At 51.5% G+C, this 26,052-nt stretch overlaps 3 protein-coding genes across 5 annotated transcripts; all 3 read right to left on the reverse strand.

Moving 5' to 3' along the window:
* Positions 1 to 946: 946 nt before the first annotated feature.
* Positions 947 to 3,377, reverse strand: C5H19orf53 (chromosome 5 C19orf53 homolog). Its single transcript, XM_036189155.1, has 3 exons — positions 3,214 to 3,377; positions 3,074 to 3,129; positions 947 to 1,631 (listed from the first exon to the last, which is right to left on the reverse strand). The coding sequence occupies exons 1-3, from the start codon at positions 3,302 to 3,304 to the stop codon at positions 1,494 to 1,496; spliced, it is 285 nt and encodes a 94-aa protein (XP_036045048.1). The 5' UTR covers positions 3,305 to 3,377; the 3' UTR covers positions 947 to 1,493.
* A 2,855-nt stretch (positions 3,378 to 6,232) lies between these two features.
* Positions 6,233 to 11,240, reverse strand: Mri1 (methylthioribose-1-phosphate isomerase 1). Of its 2 annotated transcripts, none has more exons than XM_036189201.1 (5): positions 10,332 to 11,240; positions 9,527 to 9,702; positions 7,900 to 8,067; positions 7,581 to 7,805; positions 6,233 to 6,461 (listed from the first exon to the last, which is right to left on the reverse strand). In XM_036189201.1, exons 1-5 carry the CDS (start codon positions 10,784 to 10,786, stop codon positions 6,304 to 6,306), a joined length of 1,182 nt encoding a protein of 393 aa, XP_036045094.1. In that variant the 5' UTR covers positions 10,787 to 11,240; the 3' UTR covers positions 6,233 to 6,303. The 2 variants fall into 2 exon arrangements, with proteins under 2 accessions (XP_036045094.1, XP_036045093.1); XM_036189200.1 differs by having other exon boundaries at positions 7,891 to 8,067; positions 10,332 to 11,239.
* Positions 11,241 to 11,888: 648 nt separating this feature from the next.
* Ccdc130 (coiled-coil domain containing 130) lies at positions 11,889 to 24,744 on the reverse strand. Of its 2 annotated transcripts, none has more exons than XM_036186759.1 (10): positions 24,686 to 24,744; positions 20,775 to 21,010; positions 18,727 to 18,780; positions 18,284 to 18,366; positions 17,444 to 17,499; positions 16,047 to 16,107; positions 14,402 to 14,544; positions 14,153 to 14,325; positions 12,938 to 13,076; positions 11,889 to 12,752 (listed from the first exon to the last, which is right to left on the reverse strand). In XM_036186759.1, exons 2-10 carry the CDS (start codon positions 20,775 to 20,777, stop codon positions 12,313 to 12,315), a joined length of 1,152 nt encoding a protein of 383 aa, XP_036042652.1. In that variant the 5' UTR covers positions 20,778 to 21,010; positions 24,686 to 24,744; the 3' UTR covers positions 11,889 to 12,312. The 2 variants fall into 2 exon arrangements, with proteins under 2 accessions (XP_036042652.1, XP_036042653.1); XM_036186760.1 differs by lacking the exon at positions 24,686 to 24,744 and adding an exon at positions 23,955 to 24,023.
* Between the last annotated feature and the right edge of the window lie 1,308 nt (positions 24,745 to 26,052).

Here is a 26,052-nt window from a genome sequence, read left to right on the forward strand (position 1 = left end):
GCTCATAGCTGCCTTTGATTCCATCTCTAGAGGACGGGTTGGCTCTTAGGCATTTTAATCTCAGAACTTGGGAGGTAGAGGCAGGTACAGCTCTGAGTTGGAGGCCAGCCTGGTCTACACAGTGAGTTCTAAGCCAGCTAGGGCTACACAGGGAGACCCTGTCTCAGAAAACCAAGCTAAACCTGAGGCAGGCCACTGAGGAGCTCATGGTTCTGGGGCTGTATCCACAATGAAGTGGACTCATGCCTCAGGATCTGTGGTGAGGGTACCAGAAGGTAGGTGTGGTGGGGAGCTGCATGTCCGGACACTGCCTCATCACAAGCCAAGGCCTTCAACAACCCCTGAAGTAAGTGACAGACTCTAAGAGTGTCCTCCACGCTTACAGCAGAGCAACTGTGTCCTGGTAGGACTGCAACCCAGCAGCTCCTTCCTCTGCCTTGCAAGTGCATTGGAAGCTTAGGCAAGGGTGTGGCTCAGAGTGCTGGCTAAGCACACATGAAGTGGATCTGATCCCTAGCAGCCATGGCGATCCAGAAGCCAGCCTGGGAGCATTAGTCTCAACACTAAATTCTGACCAAATTCCAACTGTATGGGAACAAATTTACCCAGTCAGGGCTGGGGGCAGTCACTGGTGATCTGACACTTTAGTGTCTCCTCAGTGGGTGAGATGGCTGGGCAAAAAGGGATAGGCCACCAGCATACTCATCACTTGTCCCAGGGCCACACCAAGGGAGATGCCACCATGTCAAGCACCCTGCATATGACATGATCAGCATCTGGTCCAGCAGGTCTGAGTGACTACCAGGGGTGTGAACCCCTCAGTGGACAGAAGCAGAGCTGTGCTACGGATGAGGGTAGCTGAGTTGCCAGGTCCTTGCTGGAGTGTCAGCACGCTAGCTCGACAAGCCAAGAGGTGGGGATGGAGCAGGAAAGCACAAGAATGGCATGTAGCCTCTGTGAGCACAGCTTTATTATTTAACACTGGAGCATCCCCAGGTGGCTCTGGATTACTAGTCTGACAGGATGAGGTGGTACCTCACTAAAGATATGGAACCCTTCTTTATGTATAGGACAACTAACACGAGATGACTGGAGGGGTCACCTGGGTCCAGGGCAGAGACTTATCCCCAGCTGCCAGCCTCAGGTACAGATGTCACTGCCATTTCTTGGGTCTGTGGCTGTCAAGGGTGTGTGTGGGTGGGAGAAGTTTCTTGTGGAGACCAGTGAGGCTCACCTAGCCCCAAACAGCTCCCCATCGAACTGCTTGAGGGCTGGAGGGACAACAGAGCCAGGTTCATCACAATGTGTCACCCCAGTACAGACAGGCCCTGAGCCCACAGGAAGCCAAGTGCCTCTTCAGTACCCCAGGGAGCTGGTTTCAGGCTTTATCATCACCTGCCCATTGCTGTCCCAGGTGTCATCAGGACAGACTGGAGCAGGGTTCTCTTTAAGTCTGGCCAGCCTGTGGGGTCACCTGCCAAGTCCCAGGGCCTTTAGGATGGTGTCTTGCTGGGGTGGTGGCCTGTCTTCTTTGATGCCTCCTTCAGCAGTGCCAGCTTCTTAGGCAGGCTGGAACTGGCCTTCATCACCACATCATGCTCAATCTTCTTCCGGATCCCCACTTCCAGGCTCTGTGGGGGACACAGGGCAGCCCTCACTGTCCCCAGCCCGAACACACACACACACACACACACACACACACACACACACACACACCCTTCCTTTGAGAATGGCGGCTTCAGATTCAAGCTCCCCTTTCCTTGACTCACCACTACAGGCCTGGGTGCTATGCTCATGACTAGCGGTGGACAAAGGATCCATAAGGGCCAGTAAGGCCAGAGGGACAGAAGGAAGGATGAAAGGCATTGAGGATGGAAAGGTGAAGGACCTGAGATTCTGCTGTGCAGGAAGCAGCCATGGAAGGTTCTGGGCAGAGGGGAAACAGTTTTGAGCACGGCAGATGCCTCAGCAGCTATAACAGGGAGAGGATTGAGCTAGGGTCCAACCGTGAACAACCGTGAAGGTGATGGGGCAGAAGTGGGCAGATTCTGGATGTATGCTAAAGGGACTAGACTGGGTAAGAGTGGAGTTCAAGGATGACCTCTGAACCTGGGAAGGCAAAAGGCAAAGTGGTCCCATGGTAGACTGGAAGGAATTCACTTAAGGACCTGAGAGTGGATACCCCAGAGTAGAGCAGGCTGCTGGGTAACCTACCTAGGGGAGATATTGGGGGGGGGGGGCAGAATTATCTACTCAAGATCTAAACCAGATTGGAGCCTCTAATTTTCCTAACTAATTTTTAAAAAAGGTTTATTTACTTATTATGTATATAGTATTCTATTTGCATGTGTTCTTGCAGGCCAGAAGAGGGCACAGATCTCATTACAGATGGTTTGTGAGCAGCTATGTGGTTGCTGGGAATTGAACTCAGTTCCTCTGGAAGAACAGCCAGTGCTCTTAACCAACCACTGAGCCATCTCTCCAGCCCCTAATTAATTTTTATTTATGTGTACAAGAATGTTTTGCTTACACGTATGTCTGTGTACCACATGCATGCAATGCCTAGACAGCACTGGAGATCCCCTGGGGCTGGAGTTACAGGTGGTTGTGAGCTGCCATGTGGGTGCTAAACACATACATATAATTAAAACAGATAGACTAGACTGGCCCAGAACTCTGGGATCAGCCTGCTTCTGCCTCCCAAGCGCTATGATCAAAGGCGTGCGCTACCAAGCGGGCTTCAGCACCTGTGATCCCTGAAGACCAAGGTTCAGTTCCCAGCACATGCATGATGGCTCACAATCGTCAGTAATTTTAGTTCTACGGGTCTGGACATCCTCTTCTGACCTCTTCGGGTAGTAGGCACACACTTGATGCACGCACACACACAGACACACACAGGCAAAACACTAATACACATAAAAAATAAATTAAAAACCCGAAGCTATTTGCTGACAGGCCCTGACACACATCAGAGCCCCTGGATCCATCGAACAAGGGAGGGCACAGACTCGGCGCTGGGAGTCCACTGGGCCCGCTTGATCCCGGGTCACCCACGCCGCGCTCCACTCACCTTCTTCAGCTTTTGCTGCTGCACGACGCGCGCCTTCTTGGGAGCTATGACTCGACCTACGGAGCGACACCAGCCCGTGAGCCTGGGCCGCCCTTCCCGAGTTCCGCCGCCCTCCCGCCCTCCTCCACCCCGTTCCTCACCGCCTTTCCTCGGCCCTCGGCTCCGCTCCGCCGCAGCCGCCGCCTTGCTTTTAGGTTTCTGCGCCTGGAACTTGCGCTGTCCCTGCGCCATGTTTCACCACAACCGGAAGAGGCGGGGCCACTGCAGGAGAGTCGGAAGCCGTGTGACGTCATCGGCGACAGTGGGACCGAAGGTCTCGGGGGACCCGGAGCGGCATCCTTGAGGAGCTGCTGTCCAAAAATTCGGAAGAAAATGTCGTTACCATTTACAGGGGCAGGGCACTTGTGCATTATAAAACATGGTCGGTTGTGCTTTTTATACATAAAAGTTCAAAATTAGGCTTGAGGGGAGGCAAGCAAGGAACTCATTTTGGGTGGAAAATTAAGGTAGTGCCCAGAAACCGAAGTAATCATTGGTGAGTAACACGCTTGCCGCCATGCCTCATAACCTGTGTTCGATCTGATCTCAGCACTCAGAGAACCGACTCCTGCAGACTGTTTTTTAACCACATTCACACACATAATAAGTAAATAAACACGTCACTAAAAAAACCTTAGGTTACCATGATACTTAATTTTGCGGCTGTGCTGGGGTGGCTTTCAGCGTCACACTCGCAGCACAGAAACAGTCACAGCATCAGCTATGTTCTTTTATTCATTTATTCATTCATCCATTTATTAATTGATTGATTGGTTTTTCGGTACAGGGTTTCTCTGTGTAGCTTTGCGCCTTTCCTGGAACTCACTCTGTAGCCCAGGCTGGCCTCGAACTCACAGAGATGCGCCTGGCTCTGCCTCCCAAGTGCTGGGATTACAGGCGTGTGCCACCACCACCACCCGGCTTTTTTTGGTTTTTTGAAACAGGGTTTCTCTGTAGTTTTGGTATCTGTCCTGGATTTTGCTCTGTAGACCAGGCTGACCTTGAACTCACAGAGATCCCCCTGCCTTTGCCTCCAGAGTGCTGGGATTAAAGGCGTGCGCCACCACCACCCACCATGGCTTCTTTTCTATATTAAAGATTTAAAATATGTACCTGGTGGCTGGGAACATCACTCAGTGGGTAAAGTGTTTACTGTCCATATTTGAGGAGTTGAGCTCCATCCCCAATGAGTGATAGTGCACATACCTGTGGTGATACATTGTAATCTAGGAAATAAAGCTTGCCAAAGGTCAGAGGACAGAGCTAGCCACAGTTAGCCATAGTGGTCAGGCATGGCGGCACACACTATGCCAGCACTAGGAAGGTGGAGACAGGAAGTGATATGGCTGGGCAGAGAAAGGAATGTGAGGCGGGAGGAGACAGGAATTCACTCTTTCAGGCTGAGGAGTTGGTGAGGCTATGGTTTGCTCTGCTTCTCTGATTTTTTTTTTTTTTTAATTATTATGAGGTACATTTTTAAAAAAGATTTATCTATTTATTATGCATACAGGAGAGGGCGCCAGACCTCATTACAGATGGTTGTGAGCCACCATGTGGTTGCTAGGAATTGAACTCAGAACCTCTGGAAGAACAGTCAGTGCTCCTAACCTCTGAGCCATCTCTCCAGCTCTGCTTCTCTGACCTTTCAGCTTTCACCCTGATGTCTGGCTCTGGGTTTTTATTAAGACCAATTAGGATTCATGCAACACATACCTATGATCCCAGTGCTGAGAGGACTGGAAACAGGAGGGTGCCTGCAGCCTAGCCTAATTGTTGAGTTCCAGCTTCAGAGACTCTCAAAAAATAAAATAAAATAAAATAAAAATAAAGCAAAGCAGGCTGTAGTGGATCACACCTTTGATTCTTTGCTCAGGAGGCAGAGGCAGGTAAATCTCTGTGATTTCCAGACCAGCCTGGTCCACATAGCAGGTTCCAGGCCAGCCAGGGATACATAGAGACTCTGTCTTAAACATTTATCTTGATTCCTGAACTTTGGTGTTCTCTTCTAGAGATCTGTTGCTCTTGCAGAGAGGATCTGGTTTTATTCCCAGCACCCACATGGCAGCTCACAACCATCAATAACTCCAGTTCCAGGGGATCCAGTGTCCTTTTCTGGCATGTAAAGCACTGACACATAAAATAAAAATAAATAGCTGGGCGGTGGTGGCGCACACCTTTAATCCCGGACTCAGGAGGCAGAGACAAGTGGATCTCTGTGAGTTCAAGGCCAGCCGGGGTCTGAAAGTTCCAGGACAGTGAGGGCTACTTAGAAAAATCCTGTCTTAAATACTATAGACTTGTATTACATGAAATATGTAGTAATATACAAATTCATAGACAGAAAGATTAGACATTATCTCAAGCTGGAGAAGAAAGGAATATAGAGCAATGATTCCCTAACTTTCTGTTTTGTGTGATAGAAAAGCCCACAAATGAACAGTAGTATCAGGACATAATATCATGAATATAATTAATCAATACAATTAATGTAATTAATAAATACCATAAATATAGTTATTGAATGAATACTGCAAATGTAATAAATGAATACCACAGATATAATTAATATCTTGAATGTAATTCATGCTACTGAAATGTGCACTTAAAAATGATTACAATTGCAAATATTATGTTCATTTAAAAAATAAGATGGAATATAATCACCATACATTATATGTGTATGAAATTGAAGACAGTGATGTTCTAAAACAGGAAGTGGTGATGGTGTCATGGGCCTATGAGGATGCTGGACTAAAGTCTATTAAATTGTGCAAACAGGAAAATTGTATACTATGTGAATTATTTGTCAATAAAGATTTTATAAAACATAAAAAAAAAATCCTGTCTTGAAAAAAACCCAAATACTTCAAAGGCAGCTAAGACCATCCTGTTTATGCCTATGTTGGTTTCCTGTTTGTTTTTTTCAATCTGTAGCCCAGGGTAGCCTAAAACCCAAAGAAAGCCCCCCAGGAGCTGGGATTACAGGTATGTCCCCCCACACTTGCCTTTGCACCCCATGCATGGTCATACAAAGGAGGTGCTGGAATGTGAACTTGGGCAGTTTGTTGTAGATCCAGTCTGCTCCAGCAGCTGGAAGAGGGGGTACGGATGAGGATGAGCTTTTGGGTATCCATTTGAGAACTTTATTATAAAACCAGAGGAACCAGAGTAGGTCGTAGAGAACCAGCTAGTCACATCTGGGGACTCTCTAGGGTCTGTCCCTCTAAGATGGAGGCACTTAGGGCCGCTCGGAGCTCCTCAGGGGCAAAGACACCCAGCTCAGTGATGATGCCACCGGTGATGAGTTCGTGGGGGGTAACATCAAAGGCAGGATTCCAAACCCGGATTCCTGCAGGGAGAGAGGGCATATGAGGTGGGGCTTTGGCTCTGGGAACTCCCTGGCTGGTGTCATTTATCCTCACCACAGCAATTCTTGGGGTCAGTGAGTCCTTGAGAGTCTAGGGGTCTACACATACCAACTTATTCGTAAAGGTGCAGGCACGGAGGCTAGTAACAGCCATAGCTCAAGAAGGCCTCAGCCTTACAGACTCCATTCTTGCCTACTCCAAGACTTACAGAATTTCAGAATCTACTCTAGGGCTTTTGCACTGGTTCAAATGTGAGTGTGCTCAGAACATTTGTTCTGAGGTTCTGAGGATGGGGTGGAGTCCTTCATAGACCTTTTGAAAATCAATTTTAAAAATGTAATTACTTCTCTAACACAGGGTCATATATGTAGCTTGGGCTGGCCTCAAATTTTCTATGTAGCCAAGGCTGGTTTTGCAGTCTTTGTCTTCCTGCCTCTACCTCCCCGGTCCACCAGATATACACCACTAAGACCAGCAAATTACTTGAAAATATCTTTATTCTTTAAGACTTTCTTACATGTATACAATGTATTTTGATTATTTTTAATGTGAAAATTTTTTTTTATGTAGTATTGGGTGTTGAAGCTCAGGCCTTGTACATTCTGGCAAATGCTCCATATCAAGTTACATCCTTGGCCCCTTTTAAAATGTTTATTTTGAGACAGAGTTTATGTTGACTAGGCTAGCCTTGAACTGGTAATCTTCTTGCCATGGCCTCATGAGCAGCCACTAGGCCCCAGCTTTCTGATTTTTTTTAAAATCAGAGACAAGGTTTCTCTGGGTAACAGTCCTGGTTGTCCTGGAACTCGCTCTGTAGACCAGGCCTGCCTCTGCCTCCCGAGTGCTGGGATTACAGGCATGTGCCACCACCGCCCGGCCAGCCCAGCTGTCTTTTTAAAAAGTTGGTTTTGGACACCAAACTCAGGTCCCCATCCCAACACTCTACTGAGCCCCATCTCTAGCCACCCAGCACTATTGACGAAGTCTGACTTTGAATTTAACCTCCATCATCAGAATCCAGCTGAGGAGGAGCTTGAATGAGCAAAGCAGCTCATGCCACGGAGGTCCACAATACCCTGAGTGCCAAGCCCACACCTTACCCTGTGCCGCAATCCTGACTCCATTCACGTCAGTCAGCTCCTGGCTAGGGCGTTCCTCTATGACAATCTCCCTGCCAGTCTCCAGATGGAGGTCACATGATGAGCTGGGGGCAGCCACGTAGAAGGGGATACCGTGGTGCTTGGCGACGATGGCCAGCTGGTACGTGCCTATTTTGTTGGCTGTGTCTCCGTTGGCGACGACACGGTCAGCTCCTACTACCACAGCTGGGGGCGGGGGAGTTGGGAAGGTCATGTACCTGGCTGTGGATGCCCACAGCACTACCTGCCCCACTGTGCCCAGTCCACCAACCTGACACACCCTGGTGGGCCATGGCAGCGGCTGCCATGCTGTCAGTGATAAGAGTAGCAGGAATCTGCTCATACACCAACTCGAAGGCTGTCAGCCGGGCTCCCTGGTTGTAGGGCCGGGTCTCTGTGCAGAAGGTATGCTCCAACCGGCCCATCTCGTGTAGGGAGCGGATCACACCTGTGGGGCGTACCAGCAGACAAGCAGTATAGCCCTGAGACTAGGGCTGCAAGTGCTGAGGCCAGTGCAGAGCACAGCATAACCCCCAGCCATTTCTGTAGCGAGTTCCTGTGCCTGACACACTGTTCTCATCTGCTCACATCGTTTTTACATCCACTTTCTGACACCCCGAGATTCCTCAGTCTCATACAGTAGCCCTGCCACTCCGATCTTTATAGAACCTTCTAATTATTTTCTTGTTTGTTCTGCAGTGTCGGGGATGGTGGAACCCAAGGCAGTGCATCTGAGTGGCAGGTGCTCTACAGCTGAGCCGCACATCCAGCTCTTAATGGAGGGTTTTCAGCAATGCCACACTGCTGACCCATACTCTAAGTCCCCTATCATTCCTTTGTACTCAAGGCTGCAGATGCCTGGCATCTTCCACAGTTCACTCCCTGGAAGTCAGGAGTTGCTTAGTGAATGCTGGCTGAGTCAATGAATGGGGCACATGAGCCTTGTTCTAAAGATCTGAGTTCCCAAGATCCAGTGCTAGATTCAGGCAGCCAGGAGAGCTTCCTGGACAACCGAGGGCCTCGACTTCCAAATCCCTATTTCCTGGTCACAGCTTTTCCATCTTACGCCTCATCCTCTGGGAGTCAACACTATGCCCCTTCTCTAGGGAGGTGACCCAGGGGACTTCCTGGTCTCTGATAGTAGAATTACTTCAATCCACGGGCAAAATGGGGGCTAGGGTCCCAACACCATTAGTTGAACTTGATATACCCACACCTCCCTGCCAGCGACTTCCTACATGTCTCTGTACATGAACTGATATACTTGGGGCAGGAAAACACAATAGCAACCTCCTAACACCCTGGGCTGGAGAGATGGCCCAGTGGTTCAGAGCACTTGCTGCTCTTACAGAGGACCTGGGTTTGGTTCCAAACACCTACATGGTGGCTCACAACCATCTGTGACTCCAGCTTCGGAGGATCCAACACCATCTTTTGTCCTCCATGTGTACACACGCACACAATCAGGCAAAACCACTCATACACACAAAAATAATACTTGAAAAAACTAAACAATACAAAACCAATATTCACATTTCTGTGCCTGAAGTAGTTTGGGTTCCTTCTTTAGGGTTCTGGGGACTAAACCCTGGACTTTGTTCACACTAAGTATATACTCTTTTAAAAGAACTTATTTCTAATTATGTGTGCATATATGCATGTGAGTGCAGGTGCCCATTGAGGCCAGAAGAGGGTGTTGGGTCCTCTGCAGCTGGCATTGCCCGTGGTTATGAGCTGTTCAGTGTGGGTACTGAGAACTGAACAGGTTCTTTTCAACTCTTAACTGCTGAGCCAGCCCGAGCTGAGCATGTACTCTTGCTGTTGAACAACACCCCCAGCTCAAGGTGTTTTGCCTTTTACCCAAAAAAGACCCTCCCATGCCCTAACAATTGATAGTGCCTCCTCACCTAGGGCTGTACCATAGCCAGCAGTGGCCAGAGCGCCAGTGTTACAGTGGGTCAGCACGGTCACCTTGCCACCCCTGGGGTTGGTCTGCTCCAGAAGGTGGCGGGCTCCCAAGTCCCCGATGTTCCGGTTATCTCTGAGGTCCTTCTCCAACATATCCTCAGCAAAGCATATCACTCTGGAGACAACAGGAGCTCTTAGCACTGTTGGAGTGGCCCAGGCTAGCTGCTATCCGACCCTCAAAGTTGTGGGGCTCTCCTGGGACTTTCTCTGGGGACACACCTGCCACTCTACTCACTAAATCTGTGTTTGTGAGCCAGGTGTTGGGGGTAGGGCACAGCAGTAAACACAACAAAGGCCTCTGCCTCTGTGGTGAGACATCAGGGTGGGACAGACAGTCAATTAACTGGTAAAATGAAGGACAAGAAGGCAGTGTTAGGGGCAGACAAGGTGTTATTACAGAAGGGGAGAGGAGGGACCAGGAACCTGAGAGGTTGGGCAGAAAACTGAGAAAGTGGCTTGACCGGAAGTGGGGAGGGAAAGAGAACCGGAGAGAGGAAAGCAGGGCAGAGCATACAAGACCTCATGGACCTAGCAGAACAGGTGTCATAAAGCTGGTATGGTGCTGCTAAGGGGCTGAGTTCAAGGACCTGGGGAACACGGCGCAGGGATGGACTTCTAGTCCTGCAAGTGGGCCTCCGGACACGGCACACGGCTGCACTGCGCCTGCTTCCCGGTATCCGTAGAAGGGGAAGAAAGGGGTCAGTAGTTTCCGCTTGGTGCACTGCCTGGTCCAGGATCCCGTACCTTTCCCGCACGGTCTCCTCGGTGGCACCCTCCCGCTCCGCCTCCCGAGCTGCCACGCGAGCCAGATCCCGGGCGGCACGGGCCATGTTGACAGCGGTGGGCCTGGCGGCGACGAGGAGACGCAGCTGGTCTTGCACGAAGGCCACCAGAGCGGCCAGCCCCGGTCCGCCGGCGCCCGCCCGCAGCTCCACCGCCAGGCTGAGGCAGCCCACCAGCGCGATGGCGGGGGCGCCGCGCACCTTCATGGCGCGGATGGCCTCCCCGGCCTGCTGCACCGAGCCCAGTGCCTCGTAGCGGCAGTGCTCAGGCAGCTGCAGCTGGTCGAGGATCTTCAGCGAGCCCGGCGAGTAGCGGATGGCTTCCAGTCGCATGGTGCCTGGTCCGCGGGGGCTACACTGCAGCAGCGGGCTCAGGCGGAGGGGCGGAGCCGCGTCCTGCTGCAGGCGCCTGCGCATGCCCGCAAGCAGCGGCGCTGCGATTAGCTTCTTCCGGTGTTGCAGCGACTAGCGCCAAGTTGGGAACGCCAAGGTAGCCAGCCGGAGGTGGGGTCGTTTTTTGCCGAGAACTGTTCATCCATTACAGAAGCGATAACTTGGCAGCCTCCTCAGGTTTGCCCGTCCACGGATCACAGACAACCAGCGCTTAATCGCTGAGTCAAACCACCTACCTCAGACTACTTCTAGCCCCATTTCTTTAAAAACAAGTACCATGAGGAACCTTTATTCGGGGCTGAAGAGATTGCTCAGTGGTTAAGAGTGCATGCTGCTCTTGCACAGGACCAGCACTCGGTTCCCAGGTGGCTTCACAGCTGGCTCTACCTCCAGTTACGGGAGTCCTCTTCAGACCTCTCGTCCATGCAAACGCTTAATTAAAAATAAATCTTAGACTTTAATCTCAGCACTTGAGAACCAGAGCTCTGTGAGTCTGAGTTCCCCTAGTCTACATAGTGAGTTCCAACAGCCAGGGATAGAGAAACCCTATTTTAAAAAGCAAAACATGGACTTATCTACGTAGCCCAGGTTGGACCGGACCACACCTTGACTCTGCTGCTGGGGTGCCAGGATAACAGGTGTGTGCCACCACTGGTGGGACCAGCACATTTTTGGTGGTTGTTTCACAAGCACCCCTCCCTCCTGGTTGGGTTTTCATGAGTGGCTCATACCAGCCCAAGGCATGCAGGCTGGATATCCTTCCTGCCTACCCCTAGTAGTATATCTGTGGCTCCAGCGGCCTGGCCCTCTTTTAACCTTTCTATGTAATCCCTGCTACCTCACACAGGAGGCCACTCCAGGCCATGGCCAGTCTTTTGTTGTTCTTATTTTTCTTTTTTGATTTTTTCAAACAGGGTTTCTCTGTGTAGTTTTGGTGCTTGTCCTGGATCTCACTCTGTAGACTAGGCTGGCCTTGAACTCACAGAGATCTGCCTGCCTCTGCCTCCCGAGTGCTGGGATTAAAGGTGTGTGCCACCACAGCCCAGCTTTGTTTTTATTTTTCAAGACAGCATTTCTCTGTATAGTCTTGGCTGACCTGGAACTCACTATGTAGCCCAGGCTGGCCTCAAACTCAGATCCACCTTCCTCTGCCTCCTGAGTGCCAGGATTGAAGGTGTTTGCTGCTGCCGCCACTGCCACCGCCTGGCAGCCATGGCCAACCTTGATTCGGTATCTCAAACCCGTCATCCTGCCCTGTGGGGACCTTGCTGTCACAACAGCGGCTGTAGCAGCATGGCTTGGTTGGTGGAAGTGAGGGTGGGGCAGCTACTAGGTGACTTCAGCAACCCAAGGCAGAGACAACCAACGGGGCTTTAATGTTAGGGTGTCAGCGGTTACCCCAAGGCACAAACATCCTCACCAAGACTAAATAAATAATGATCTGTAGAGGGAGAGAAGTCTGTGGCTGGGCTGGTAGCAACTGGGCCTGCAGTCCGTGAGGTCTGGCCGAGTCCTGGTCCTGGCTTCTGGTCCCTGGAATTCTGACTCCCTTAATCGCTTTCTGAGTCTGAGTAGTCAGCCACCAGGGAGGCACTGGGGGTGCTGGGGTGCAGCAGGTCCTCCTGGGAGGAACCTAGGGGTAAGGCCTGCTCTCTACAGTTCCTCGTGGATTCTGGTGTCTTGCTGGTCCTAGGGGCCTCTGCTGTCTCTTGAGGGCTGTCCTGGGTGGTTCCTGGTGGCCCTCTTGGTTCTGCTGACAAGGAACTGTCTGCTGCACTCTGGGGGCTTCCTGGAACTTCTCGAGACCTTCTCCTCACTATGCCCAGGTCCCCCACTGTGCCTGTGGTGCTGGGGATTGGTCTGCGGCCCTGGCACAGCTTCTTTAGGACGTAGCTAGCTTTGCTGCTGCTAGCACTGGGTCCCTGGGCTGACGGGAACCAAGAGCGGTGGATGATCTCTGTGCGCTTCAGTTTCTGTTTGTCCTCATAGGCTGTGGAGAAGAAGAGTAACTGTACAGGGTCTGAGGTTCAGGGGCAGAGTGTGTGTAGACCACACCCCAAGTCTTGAGCTTTCTCCCCACCACTGTAAGCAACAGGGCCCCTTAGGGACCAGGTGCCCCAAACTCTGCGTGCAACCCCTGCCCACCATGGACCCCTGGCCAGTGCTACCACTCACAGTCCAGGGTGTGCAGCCTTAGCAGGGCGGCCAGCCTCCGGTCGTCCTCTGACTCTGGTACCAGAGGGATGGCTAGGCTGGCCTTCGCCTGCAGTGCCTGGTCCTTCTCCTCCTCCTCCTGCATGGCTTTCTTTTTTTCCTGTGGGTGGGTGTGACACACAGGGAGGGAGATCAGAATCCTGCCTCCTTGGGACCCACAGGTCTCACTCCAGGCACTGGGTTTCAGTTTCTCCCTTGACACAAGGGAAGGGCCCATACAGCACCCGTGCAAAGGGGCCCAAGTGGAGGGGTTCATGTCAGTGTCCCGCATTCTGTCCCTCATGCATTCATGCCAAAACGATGTCCACGTGCTACCACACACTCTGATCAATGATGGGCTGCAAATGTGACCCACTAGATAAATTCCATAAGATACGATAAAGAAGGCAGGGTGGCCCATGCCTGTGATCCCAGTACTTGGGAAATCCACACAGGTGACAGGGGATTTAATGTCACACTTAAGCCTGAGCCACACTGCCAATGCTGAGGTTCTAGAATTTTTTCTACTCCATCCCCTTTTTGGAAGTGGGGGAGGGGTAAGGTCTCCCTCTGCAACCCAGATGGACTTGGAACTTGAAGTAGTACCCTTGTCTCAGCTTCCTGAGCATTGTGGTTATAAGAATGTGCCACCAGACCCAGCTTTCTGTCTTTGAGGTTAGTCTCCAACTCCTGAGCTTTTGGGAGCCTCCCATTTTCAGTCCCCTGAGTGGCTGTGACCACAGACAGGTATCATCAAAACTGGCTCCCTGCTTATGTTGAAACTTAGTTTGCTGTGTGATGGCTGACCACATGAGGCTTTGGGCAGGTGACCAGGTTGTGAGGTCGCCTTCATCACGGGATCAGTGCCTTACACAGCAGTCCATAAGGAGCCTGCGTGTTCTTTCTGCCCCTTGAGGACCCAGCAGGAAGTTCTGAGGAACCCGACCAGGCACTCTGTACAGAGTCAATCTGTAGATGCCTCAATGCTAGGCTCGCAGCTTGTACAGCAGCGGGTAATACATTTTCAGTACATACGCTTCTCAGTCTGCAGAGTGATGTAACAGTAGGAAGAAGTGAGGCAGGAGCATGGCTGTGTGCTTGCTGTACACAGGGAGCCTGGGGCTCAGGGGAAGTGACCAGCTTGCAAGTGGGGTGTGGGACACAGGTCTGCTCATGTCCACTGTGGGGCTGCCTCACCCGGAAGTGCCTGCGGAGCATGCTATTCAGAGCAAAGTCATCCTTCCAGGCGTTCTGTGCCTCCTGGATGTGGCTGAGCGTAGGGAGGGCCTTCTTCAGTGTGCTACGGTCAGCCTCACCATGCTCCAGGCGGAACATGGCGTCTGTCTCCAGTTTCTCCTTCTTCTCATGCTCTGCAAGGACCACGTAAGCATGACTCTGGGGAAGCAGCCTGGGGTCATGTGGGATGGGCAAGCAGGTGGTGCTTACCTGTGGTCAGCACCTGCTCATTGTCTTCCATATCCCAACGCTCCTCCTTGCGACTGGCACCACTCACGATGACATAGTCACAGTTGGCAGGGTCTGTCTGCATCTCGATGTAGTTGACACAAAGGTGGCATTTCATCCGGAACCTGGAGAGGGACTGGAGTCAGGATGCAGTGGTCCTATCCTGGGACCCACTGCCAACTTCCTTTGGTGTACCACACTCTTCAAGGAATCACTCAGCACCCACTGCACCCAGCAGTCATCCCAAGAAAGACACGCAGGCTTGCATCCAGATGGAGCAACCAAGAAACTGAAGATGGGGTTGGGGGTCCAAAGTATAGGGCCTGCTCAGCATGCTCCAGTGTTGGCCAACATTTGGTGCAGGGTGCTGTGGCACCCTCTTGTGATCCCAACACTCCCTAGGTTACACAGTCAGACTTTCTCCATACCAACCACCCAGACACTAAAGCTGTCTTTCACTCATTTGCCCATTCCTCACCTACCTATCCCCCATTAGTCCATCCCCCATCAGTCCATCCCCCATCAGTCCATCCCCCCCTTCAGTCCATCCCCCCATCAGTCCATCCCCCCATCAGTCCATCCCCCCATCAGTCCATCCCCCCTTCAGTCCACCCCCCCATCAGTCCATCCCCCATCAGTCCATCCCCCCTTCAGCCCACCCCCCCATCAGTCCACCCCCCCATCAGTCCATCCCCCCATCAGTCCATCCCCCCATCAGTCCATCCCCCCTTCAGTCCACCCCCCCATCAGTCCATCCCCCATCAGTCCATCCCCCCTTCAGCCCACCCCCCCATCAGTCCATCCCCCCATCAGTCCACCCCCCCATCAGTCCATCCCCGCTTCAGTCCATCCCCCCACTCCCCATCAGTCCATCCACTCACCCATCCATCCATCCATCCATCCACCTACCCACCCACCCACTTACCTGCCCACTGGTCCATTGATGAATCTATAGATCTATCCACCTACCTATTAATCCACCCACCAATCATTCACCCATTTATCCATCCTCTACCTATTCACTCTCCCACTCAACTAGTCACCCACCTGGGCATCCTCCCTCCCTCCCTCCCACCCACCCACTCCTACCACCCTCCCTTTTTAAAAATTTTTCTTTTTCATTTTATATGCCAACCCCTGTTCTCCCTCCCTCCCCTTCTCCCACTCCCCACACCTCCCCCCATCCCTCCCTCCTTCTACTGGCTATTCTGTGCCAGGCTGGTGCCAGCAGCTACGGATGGTGCTAGTCAGTGGAGTAGACAGTCTGCTCTGGGAGGGGCTGGTGTGCCTGGGATGAGCTCGGGCCAGCAAGAAGAGTGACCACATAGTAGGTGATGGCTTTAGAAAAGGTCTCTTTGAAGGCAGTGTCTGAGCAGCACAGGGAGGGGCCATTTGTCTTCCTGCAGAAGAGCTTTCTGTGTGGGGGAGCAGAGTGAATGAGAGGGGCCTGAGCTTTTCCTGGGAAAGGTGGGAACCATGAAGGATTGGAGGAGGTGGGACAAGGCCTGACTGACAGGCCAAGATGGATGTTATACAGAGGACGGCTCTGGGGAGGATGCCAAGTTCTCTTCCCCTTCCTTCAGCCTGTGCTAGCACACCTGTCCTGAGGTGCCAGCAGAGCTCCTACCTGTAGATTGGAGTTGTGTAGTAATTGCCAACCTTCTTCTTTTCTGCATTGTAGCGCACACCTGAGAGGGTGGGAGAGAGAGGCTGGGACCAAGGCACCTGCCACAGCTTTTCTCTGGGTGGGAACAAGCTGGGTGTTGGTTGTCTGGCAGGACAGGTGCCCCAGAAGGAAGGGCACAGAAATTCAAGGTAGGAGAGTGACGTTTGGGAGGCATAGGAGTACCCAGGCCAGAGGAAAGTGTGGACCTGAACAGGAAGGCTCAGGTTCTAACCCTGCTTTACTGTGTATCCCAATGCAAGGTGCCTCATCCCTCTGGGCCTCAGTTTCCCATCTAGTCAACAGAGATGATTGTAATTCTGATCACAAAGGGCTCTGGGAATAAATGTCAATGGAGAGCTAGATTTGGGGGTACACCTGAGACCCAGCACTTGGGAGGCAGAGGCAAGGTGGACATACCTGGGTGACATAGTCAGACCCTGGTGCAAATGAGTAAAGACCTGAGAGAGTGTGAACTGGCTTTCCAGCACCCTTTCACAAATGTCCACTTCTCCTGGGAGGTGGGAGTCCCTTCTCACCTTGAGTGACAGCCTGACAAGTACAGCTGAGCCTGGGTGCAACCGATGGCAAGATCTGGCTGTTTTCCTCTCTGGGGCAGCTGCTTTAATTCTGGCCGGAGGGTGGCCATGAGGCATCTGGGGTGGTTCAGTTCCCACTGTTCAGTGGGACTGTTCAGTGCTGGGGGCAGGATTCAGGGTCTTGAGCATGCCCTGGACCCAGGCTCTGTTCACAGAGTCTCTGTTCGCACAGTCAAAGTGCCTGTGGGGCTCCCTCACTTCCCTTGGCAGCACAGGCCTCATCCTTTCCTTCCACAGCCACCTTGTCTCCCAGCATTGTGCCATCTGGCTGCCAACCCCACTTCCTGGCTCCTAGTTAGCCCGGGCGCAGGCCACAGACATGACACTGTCTCTGTCCCGTAGCCTACCATAGCAATCTGTCCTTGCTTTCCTGCCCTCTGCTGGATCCAAAGAAAATCCGGGCCCTGCCCTTACCCAGGGGTAGGTCCTAAGACCCTGCTCACTGCAGAGAGGTCCTGCCCCTGCCCAGGATGAGCAATTCCAAGAAAAGGCTCAATGGCAAGCCTTGCTGGGCTATGAATAAAGGTTTTATCGAATGAGGCCTCCACAAGGTACTAGGGCTCTTGGGCAGCTGGAGAGGGCACAGCTCCTGGAGGGGTGCCCCACATGTCCCATGCCATTTGTCTCTCACTCATTTGCTTGTTTTGTTTGTTGGTTTGTTTTTTGAGATAGGGTTTCTCTTGGCCTTGGGGGTGGCGGTGTCTCCGGTGTCTCCAGCACCTGGCACAGAGGGGCTGAAGGGGCAGGGGGTGGTGAGCTCACCCATGCCAATGTGGTTCTTGCAGCCATCACACCAGATGTTGTACGGCATTTCAAACCTAGAGAAAAGACAAGAATTGTCATTGTTTACTTATTTATCCGTTGTATGTGTGGCAGTCAGAAGACAACAGTGTGAGCTGGTTCTTTCCTTCCACTGCGTGGGTTCTGGGGACTGAATTCAGGTGTCAGCTAGGCAACAAATGCCTTCCCCACTGAGCCAATGCTGCTCCCTTTCTTCTTAAGATAAATTCTGGCTATGCTACCCAGGCTGTTCTTAAACTCCTGGACCCAGTGACCTCCTGCCTCAGGCCATCTAGCATTTGGGGGTCCTGGCTGGCCACTCTTCCTGCTGTGGTCATGTCCTTGTACATCACTCTGTGGCTTGTCCATGCAAAACAAGAGTCTGGCCCCAGCCCTGGAATCAGGGTCCATACTGGGCAACTGAAGGGGAAGAAGGGACAAGGGTGACAGGTCTGGCTCTTGGCCTTAAGAGGCCTGGCACTTTTGGTCACTCTTTTGTAGCCATGATACTGCCGGTTTGCTGGAAGAAAGACCCACTGTGGAAAGCCTATCTATACAGGCCAAGGCCCCACTGGACCAATTGGTCTTCAGCTACCAAGCCCCTACCCTGAAGAAATAAGGCTTAGTCAGGCCCTTCCAAGTCCAGAAGAGGCACCAGACTTGTTATCAATAACAAATACTTACTGTTTTGTTATGCAGCAATAGCTAACTGATGCAATGTCTTCCTGCTTTATGGAATTAGAACCTTGCAGCACTGGGCCAATCAGGGACGTGAGACATGCAAGGTAGAGGTCTTGGGAGAGGGGGTGGATAGTTTCTTACCGGATGACAAGGATGCCTTGTGACAGCTTCCGAGCCCGTTCTCGAAGGGGGTGGCTGTTGTGGTATCGGTTGAGGGAGCCATGCTGTATGGAAAGGGTAAGTGGAGGCAGCAAGGCCACACTGGGCAGCTTGCTCCCTTGCTGTTCCTACTGCTGGGGGACAAGTGCCTCCCTGGGTGGAAGGGGCTTCAGTCTGACATCCTACAAGCACGTGCGAGGTGTGGAGCTCTTGGTAAGGTACACAGCTTGGAGCCAGGGACAGAGTTGTCCTTGGTATCTGAAGGAAGCAGTTGCAGGAGCCCCCAGGAACACCAGCGTCTACAGCAGGACTTTACATGCGATGTCATGGAAACTGGGCAGAGCCTGCACACATCCGCAGGGGCCCTGGAGTCTTCTCTAGGTGACCTGTGACACTTGGTCCCTGGGGGTGAGGGAAGTGCTTACCTTCTCGGGGTTGAAGTCTGGGGGGTAGTACTTGTTTTGGCCTTTCCTTTCACCCTGAAAACAACGGGGAGCATGAGTGAGCGGACAATGCGGGGCTGGGGACACGCTGAAGGTTCTTTCCAGGGTCTGAGCTACAGGGGCAGCTTGGCTGGAAAACCCACTGTTATAGCTTTGGGAATTCCTCAAGGCCGCATGTCTTACAGGAGTGGCTGCGTGTTTTGGGGGACTGTAGGCAACAGTAGAGAAGTGGGATGGCCACTGACTCCTAATGATCTGTCCTTTTTTAAAACAGTGTTTCACGTAGCTCAGCTGGTCATAAACTTGCTATGTAGCTGAGGCTGGCCATGACCCTCCTGCCTTCACCTCCCAAGGCTGGTATTATAGACATGCACCACACCTGGTTTATGGGGTACTAGGGATGGAGGCCAGGCCTTATGCTAGACCCTTCGATATAGTTCCACATGCCGTGGTGACCCCCAACCATAAAATTATTGTTGCTACTTCATAACTGTAATTTTGCTACTGTTGTAAACTGTAATGTAAATACCTGAAATGCAGGATATCTGATATACGACCCTCAAGGGGTCTCAACCCACAGGTTGAGAACTGCTGGTCTTGACCTATCATCCAGGAAACTTTTCTTTGCAACAGAGACCACCACAGAAAACCACAACCCAGTGGACACATCTACAAAACACTCCCACACCTCAGGCTCTGGGGACTCTGTGGAGCCAGAGGATCTGGGACTTTGCTGTGAGATTGTGTCCCCTAGTAATGTCAGAAGTTACACCTGTAAATCAACATGATCACCCAAAGGGGAGCTGAAAAAGGACACCACAAACATGCCAAAGCGGGGAGAGACCACGAGGCTTCCACCCCACACAAAGAACTACAGGTAACTGAGGAAAACCGAGATCAGGAGAGGAAGCCTTCCCCGAGGAGAAACATAACAATGGGTTGTCCAGCCAAATGGTCAGTGCTGGAAACATACACACATGTGACATTGTAAGAACTCAACAGGTTATACTGGGAATGCACATGTATATAAAAATACATATATACATGTAAGAAAGAGTGATGGAAAGTGGCCATGAAGTTGAAGGAGAGCTGGAAGGTATATATGAGAGAATTTGGAGGAAGAAAGGGAAGGGAGAAATGATATTAAAATACAATCTCAAAAATAAATAACATCAAAACCCTGGTCCAATGCTGTGGACGTAACTCAGTGGTAAGCATGTGCCTAGAGTCCTGAGGCCAGCCCGGCCTTGGGCACAGCACATGGAAAACCTTGAACACAGGACAGCACACATGCTCATGGCAGGGAGATTCCGAGTCTGGAGGCAGGCGAGTGGCTCTTGGGACCATGAGGAGGGAAGGACAAAGGGTGACTACTTAGGGCTGAGGAGATGGGGGCAAAGGTGTCTGCCAGCAAGCCTGAGGACCTGAATGTGAAACCGGGAGCCCACATGGTGGAAGGGGAGAACCTGCCCCCTCAACTTGACCACACATGCATGTGCACCCACTCTACAGTAGGTAGACAAGAGTACAGTCACATACATTTTCAAGAGTGACTGCCTGGCTTAGCAGTGCAGGGCCTCCTTTTCAGGATGACAGTCTTGTAGAACCGTACTGAAGAGGTGGAAGGCAGGAACACCTCCCACACTCCACAGTGCCTAATTCAAGGGTGGGGATGCAGCTCAGTAGCAGTGTGCCTGCCCAGCAAGCATGAGGCCCTGGCTTCATCCCCAGCTCTGCAGCAACAGGCATAATCCCAGAACTTGGATATGATTGATCTCTGAGGCAGAAGGGTCAGGAGTTTAAGATCATCCTCAGCTAAATGGCATCAGAAAGGAAGGGAGGGGCAGGGAGGGGGCAAGATCTAGATGGAGAGAGGACTTGCTAGGTGGTGGTTTGAGTGCCCAGCAAAGGTCTGCAAACATGATACACAACAATCACTAGCTACCACACAAGAGCCCGAGAGGGGCAGGGCTGCCTGGAGGCTGTGCTGGCACCTAGGAGTAACCCAGGCTTGGGAATCTTTTACTCACCATCTTGGGAGCTGCCTACCGGTCCTCACTAACAAGGCTGTAACTGGGAAAGTGGCCTGGTCAATGCATGCAGTGGTGGGGTTTATCCTCCTGTGGCGCTGCAGAGGCCACAGGCTGCCTGTAAAGATGTGGCTGTGTGGTGGTCTGGCTTGGCTCTTCCTGTCTTCAAGTTCACAGTGGCGGAGTTGAGAGCTGGCACTGAGCCTCCACAGGGCACACGAGCATCCAAGGCCAGCCTGGAGGGAGGGAGGGAGGGAGGGAGGGAGGAGGGAGGAGAACCATGTGGCTCCAGACTCTATGCTGGTGTGGCCAAGCAGGGACGGTCTGTGTGCTAACCCAGGCCTCCATTCCTACTGCCTGCCCTGCTCCTGATGCAAAGGCTGCAAGGACTCCTTCAAGTCACATCCTAAATCACTACTTTATGTGCTTGTGTATGTATGTCACGGCATGCTAAGCATGTGAAGGTCAGAGGACAACTTGTAGGAGTCAGTTCTCTCTTTTCCCACTTCAACTTTTCAGAAAACTCAGACTGTAGGCTTGGCAGAAAGTCAATGAACAGTCTCCCAGGCCCAGCAGGGGTCTCCCATAATTTGTGCTACTGTGTCATGATCCCCTGGCCTCCAGAAGCTCCCAGTCTAGTATATGATCAAACCTACAGGCCCTACTGCCTCCCAGCCTTAGAAGGAGGTCGCTCACCCCCTCTCCTCTCTCTATTCCTGGCTGTCTGCAGAGGTCAAGGCAACCAAACTGTTCCTGAACTGCTGGGATGGACTCAGAGACTCACAAAGGTCAAGATAGCACTCTACCACTGACCCACTTCCCTGCCCCTCACTGGGGGATTCTAGGCAGGGGCCTCCACTACTGAGCCACAGCCCTCCTCCCTAACTGAAGAATTCTAAGGAGGGGCCCTAGCACTGGCCTAGCCCTAGGTCCAAAGATGTAGTTTTTGTTGTTTGTCTTGAATGCCAGAGGCCTCATTCAATCACCCAATCTAAAGTCACTTCTTGGAGCCAGGTGTAATTCTTATAATCCCAGCTACTAAGGATAATAGGATTGAGTTAGGAGGAGTCCAAATTGAAGACCAGCATGGGCAATATACTGGGCAATGTCAAAATAAAACCAAAACAGTTTAGGGATCTAGCTCATGGGGACAGTGCTTGCCTAGCATGCAGAAGATCCTGGGTTCCATCCCCAGCACTGCAAAATAAGTTAATAAAAAATAAAAATAAGAGCCAGGCAGTGGTTTCACACGCCTTCAGTCCCAGCACTCAGGAGGAAGAGGCAGCCTGATCTACAGAGTGAGTTCTAGGACAGCCAGGGTTACACAGAGAAACCCTGTCTCAAAAAACCAACCAAACAAGGGATAGGAATATGGCTAAGTTAGTGTAGCATTGTTTAGCATGCAGGAAGCTCTGGGTTCCACCAATTGCATAAAGCTCATGTGGTGGCACATGCTTGTAATCTCAGCACTCAGAAGATGGGAGCGAGGGGGGCGGGGTTCAAGCTCAGAGGCAGCCAGGGCTATGGAGACCCTGTCCTGGAATAAATGCTAACTGGGTGAGCAACAGAGACGCATGCAAGTTAGAGAACTGTCAGAATTGGGGGGAGGGGGGACAGCTGCGTCAGGGAGGAGGGGTACTCTAGAGTGAACAGACAGGTAAAACTGACAGATGGACGACACACACTTCTGTCTTCTGACCACACAATATCTGTGCTCAACTGAACTAGGCTAAAAGCATGTATGGATATCAGGCAAAAGATTGGCCTTGGGAAAACCAATTTCTTAAAAAAATTTATTATTTTGTGTGTGTATAACATGTGTAAGTGCAGGCCAGAGGGTAACTTTGTGTCCTTTCAAATTCACCAGGGTTTTGGGTTTCCAGGATTGTGTGGCAGCTACTATGACACATTGAACCACTGTTCTGGCTCCCAATTTTTTTTATTGGTAATTTTGAATTACATATAAGTGTAACCTGTCTTCTGATATGCTCAATGATTTATACTTGATCTTAACCAAAAGGCTGAGATGTGGTTCCCCAACCACTTAAAACTTGAAAACTGGGCCCAATGGTGGAAGGAGAGAACAGACTTGGTCTCCACATGTGCCATGACATATACCCATGCACATGAATGCATGCAAAATGAATAGATAAAATGTAAAAAGAAAAAAAGTTTTTCTTTCTTTTTTTGGTTTTTCAAGACAAGATTTCTCTGTGTCCGAGCACTGCCTGTCCTGGACTCACTCTGTGGACCAGGCTGGTCTCAAACTCACAGATTCGCCGCCTCTGTCTCCTGGGATTAAAAGTGTGTGTCACCACTGCCTGGCTTGAAAATTAAAAAAAAAAAAAAAATTATTTTAAATTGTGTGTGTGTGTGTGTGTGTGCGCACACATCCAGAGTCTAGGAGAGGATGGCAGATTTCCTGGAGCCGGAGCTTCAGGCAGCAGAAAGTCATCTGGGAACTGAACTCAGAACCTTTAGAAGAGCAGTATGTCTCTTAACTGCTGAGCCATCTTTCCATCCCTAAGTTAAAAAAAATCGTTGTGTGTGTCCAGGCACGAATGTGTCACAGTGTGTGCAGGTCAGAGGACAACCCGGAGGCAGTTCTCTCCTTCCACCACGTGGGTCCAGAGATGGAACGCAGGTTGTCAGGCTTGGCAGCAGCAAGTGTCCTCATCTACTGAGCCATCTTGCTGCCCCCTCACCCAAATACTTTTGATGGCCAAGTACTTAAGTGCCCAGGTCTGGGGTCCCGGCTGCCTGGGTCTCTGACCTTCTTCACCTCTAGGGCGTGCCTCACAAACTCAGGGGGCAGAACCAGGAGTACAGATTGAGTTCCAGGCCAATCTGATCTACACAGCAAGTCCAGGCCAGTCAGAACTACACAGTGAGACCCTAACTCAAAAAGCAAAAACAAAAGAATGGAACTGGGGGTCCTGACAGGAGGAATGACTTTGGAGCTTGCTGTAATGAAATAAGTGTAGACACCCAGCTTGTGAATCGGTGTGGGCTTGGGGTCTGTTTTAGAATGTTTGGGGAGACACGCCCATCTCTCTATGTAGTCCAGGCTAGCCTCTTCCGAAGCCTAAGATGGTTAGTCACAGTTCCACAGCCAGGTTACTGCAGACTGCTCAGATTGATGCACAGGGATGGGGTCATCAGAGTCATTCCTGACCTCACCTGCCTGAGCAAGCCTTTCACTCTCCCCTGCTGCTTCCCTGCTGCCTGACCCGGGCCAGCTGCTACCGCCTATCTTCGGTTTCTTCACGTAGGAAAAAAAAAAAAAGTAGTTTTCTAAAGGACGGAGCTGCCAGGGTGCGGTTGGGAGTCGTGGCAGGTGTGAAGCATTGAGAACAGCGAGCCTGGGACAAAGAACAAGGGCTTTCCCCTACCTACTACAGCTGTAAAAATTACTAAGTTATGTGTATGTGTGTGTTTATGAACAAGTGAGTGCAAGAGGGTTGGGTCCTCTGGAGCTACAGGCAGATGTGAGCTTTGGGGACTGAACCCCAGTCCTCTGCTAGAGCAGTACAAGCTTTAACCGTTAAGCCATCTTTCCAGCCCCTTAAAAATTACATTCATTTGTTTTGTGTGTGTTGGGGGAGCATGCCACGAAGTGTGTGCAGGTCAGACAACACCCCACAAGAATCCATTTTTCCCCCATGCTCGGGGGTCGAACTCATGTCGTCAGGCTTGGCCGCAAGCGCCACTGCTAGCTAAGCCACCTCGCCGGCCCTCAAGCTACTGTTCCTAAGCACCATGTTCCACACTTGGGCTTGGAGGGCTCATCTTCTGCATGAAGACGGCTAGGGGCCCTGGGAACCCGCTCGCGTCCGCGCCAAGCCGCCGGGGTGGGATCGAGGTCCTGCCACCCCCGTCGCCGCCGCGGACCGGTCGCACCCCGTACCTACCTGCCCTCCTCCTGACGTCACGCCGCCACCAGCCCGGAAGTATACCCGGCGCCGGGAACCCGCGGAGTGCCCTCCTCCGCGGAGCGAAGGCGCCTGCGCGAGGCGGGGCGAGGCATTTTCGCCATCTTGATTGGCTGAGATACCTGCAGGCGGACCCAATCCGGCCCGTCGAGCTGGGAAATCCCCGCCCACCAGGCGGGGCCCAATCTGAGATGGCTGCCTGGCCCCTCCCTCCCGGAAGTGCTAACTTGCCACCGCCCAGGCCTGGCGGCTGCGTTTTCAAAAACAGCTGATTCGTCATTTTAAAGCTTTGATTAATTGATTTTTAGAAGTTTGTTGTTGTAGCCCAATTTGGCCAGGAGTTCATTATATTGCTGAGGATTACTCTGAACTTCTGCCTCGCCTTGTAATCTTCAAGTGGTGGGATTACCCGATTACCCGGGGGCTGCACCGGCTATTCCGTTATGGATTTAAAAAAATTACATTTATGACCAAGCGTGCTGGCGAACGCCTTTAATCCCAACACTCTGGAACAGAGGCAGGTAGTCTGGTCTACATAATCAAAGGCCAGTCAGGAGAGTGTGAGACTATATAAAAAAAAAAAATGTGTGCATGTGGGTGAGTGCTAGGAAGAAGGTCTGCGGGAAGGAGCCATCCCCTAGGAGGGGTCACCGTGAACTCTGGGCATGCATGTGGTGCCTGCAGCCAAGAGAGCCATACAGGTAAAAATAAGCTAATCTAAAAAAATAGAAAGCAGAAAAAGGAGATTTATTCAATGTTGGCATTTCAGAAGGCAGACAAAGAGATTCAGGGAAGGAACCACCCAAGTCCTGAAGTGAGATCAAAGTTAAATAAAGGGACAAGAATATTCACATCTAGGCGGACCATGCCAAGGTGTGGCTCTGCACATCACCATCTTTGGCTTCGGTCTCAGCGCTCCTCTGGCTTGGCCCAGCGTGAGATTCCTGGGGAAATTCCCATTTCTTTGGGGTCCATTATTACCATAATCTGATAGATTGAGAAATACAGGACCCTCTCTAGAATATCTTCATTTTTGCCAGGCCTGTTAAAAACAAAAGGCCAGAAATGTGGGAGATTCTTGAAGTCCCCTTAGCTTTACAGAGGAGTCAACTGCTGGGGAGGGCGCTGACCCCAGCTGTGAGAAGTGACTCAGACTGCTTTTGAGTCATCTCTGTTCCTGGGAAGTAACCCTGACCCATTCTCCTGTTGCTTCACCAGGTCAGACCTTGGTGCTGTCCTGACTTTGGTCTTTTGTGTGTTTTTGTTCTAATGGGCAGATGCCTTTGCCCAGGAAAAGTCTGTGACACCACATTTGGCATGAAACAGGGCCATGCAGCTCCAAAGAC

The sequence above is a fragment of the Onychomys torridus genome, chromosome 5 (assembly GCF_903995425.1).
Source record: "Onychomys torridus chromosome 5, mOncTor1.1, whole genome shotgun sequence".
Classification (NCBI taxonomy): domain Eukaryota; kingdom Metazoa; phylum Chordata; class Mammalia; order Rodentia; family Cricetidae; genus Onychomys; species Onychomys torridus.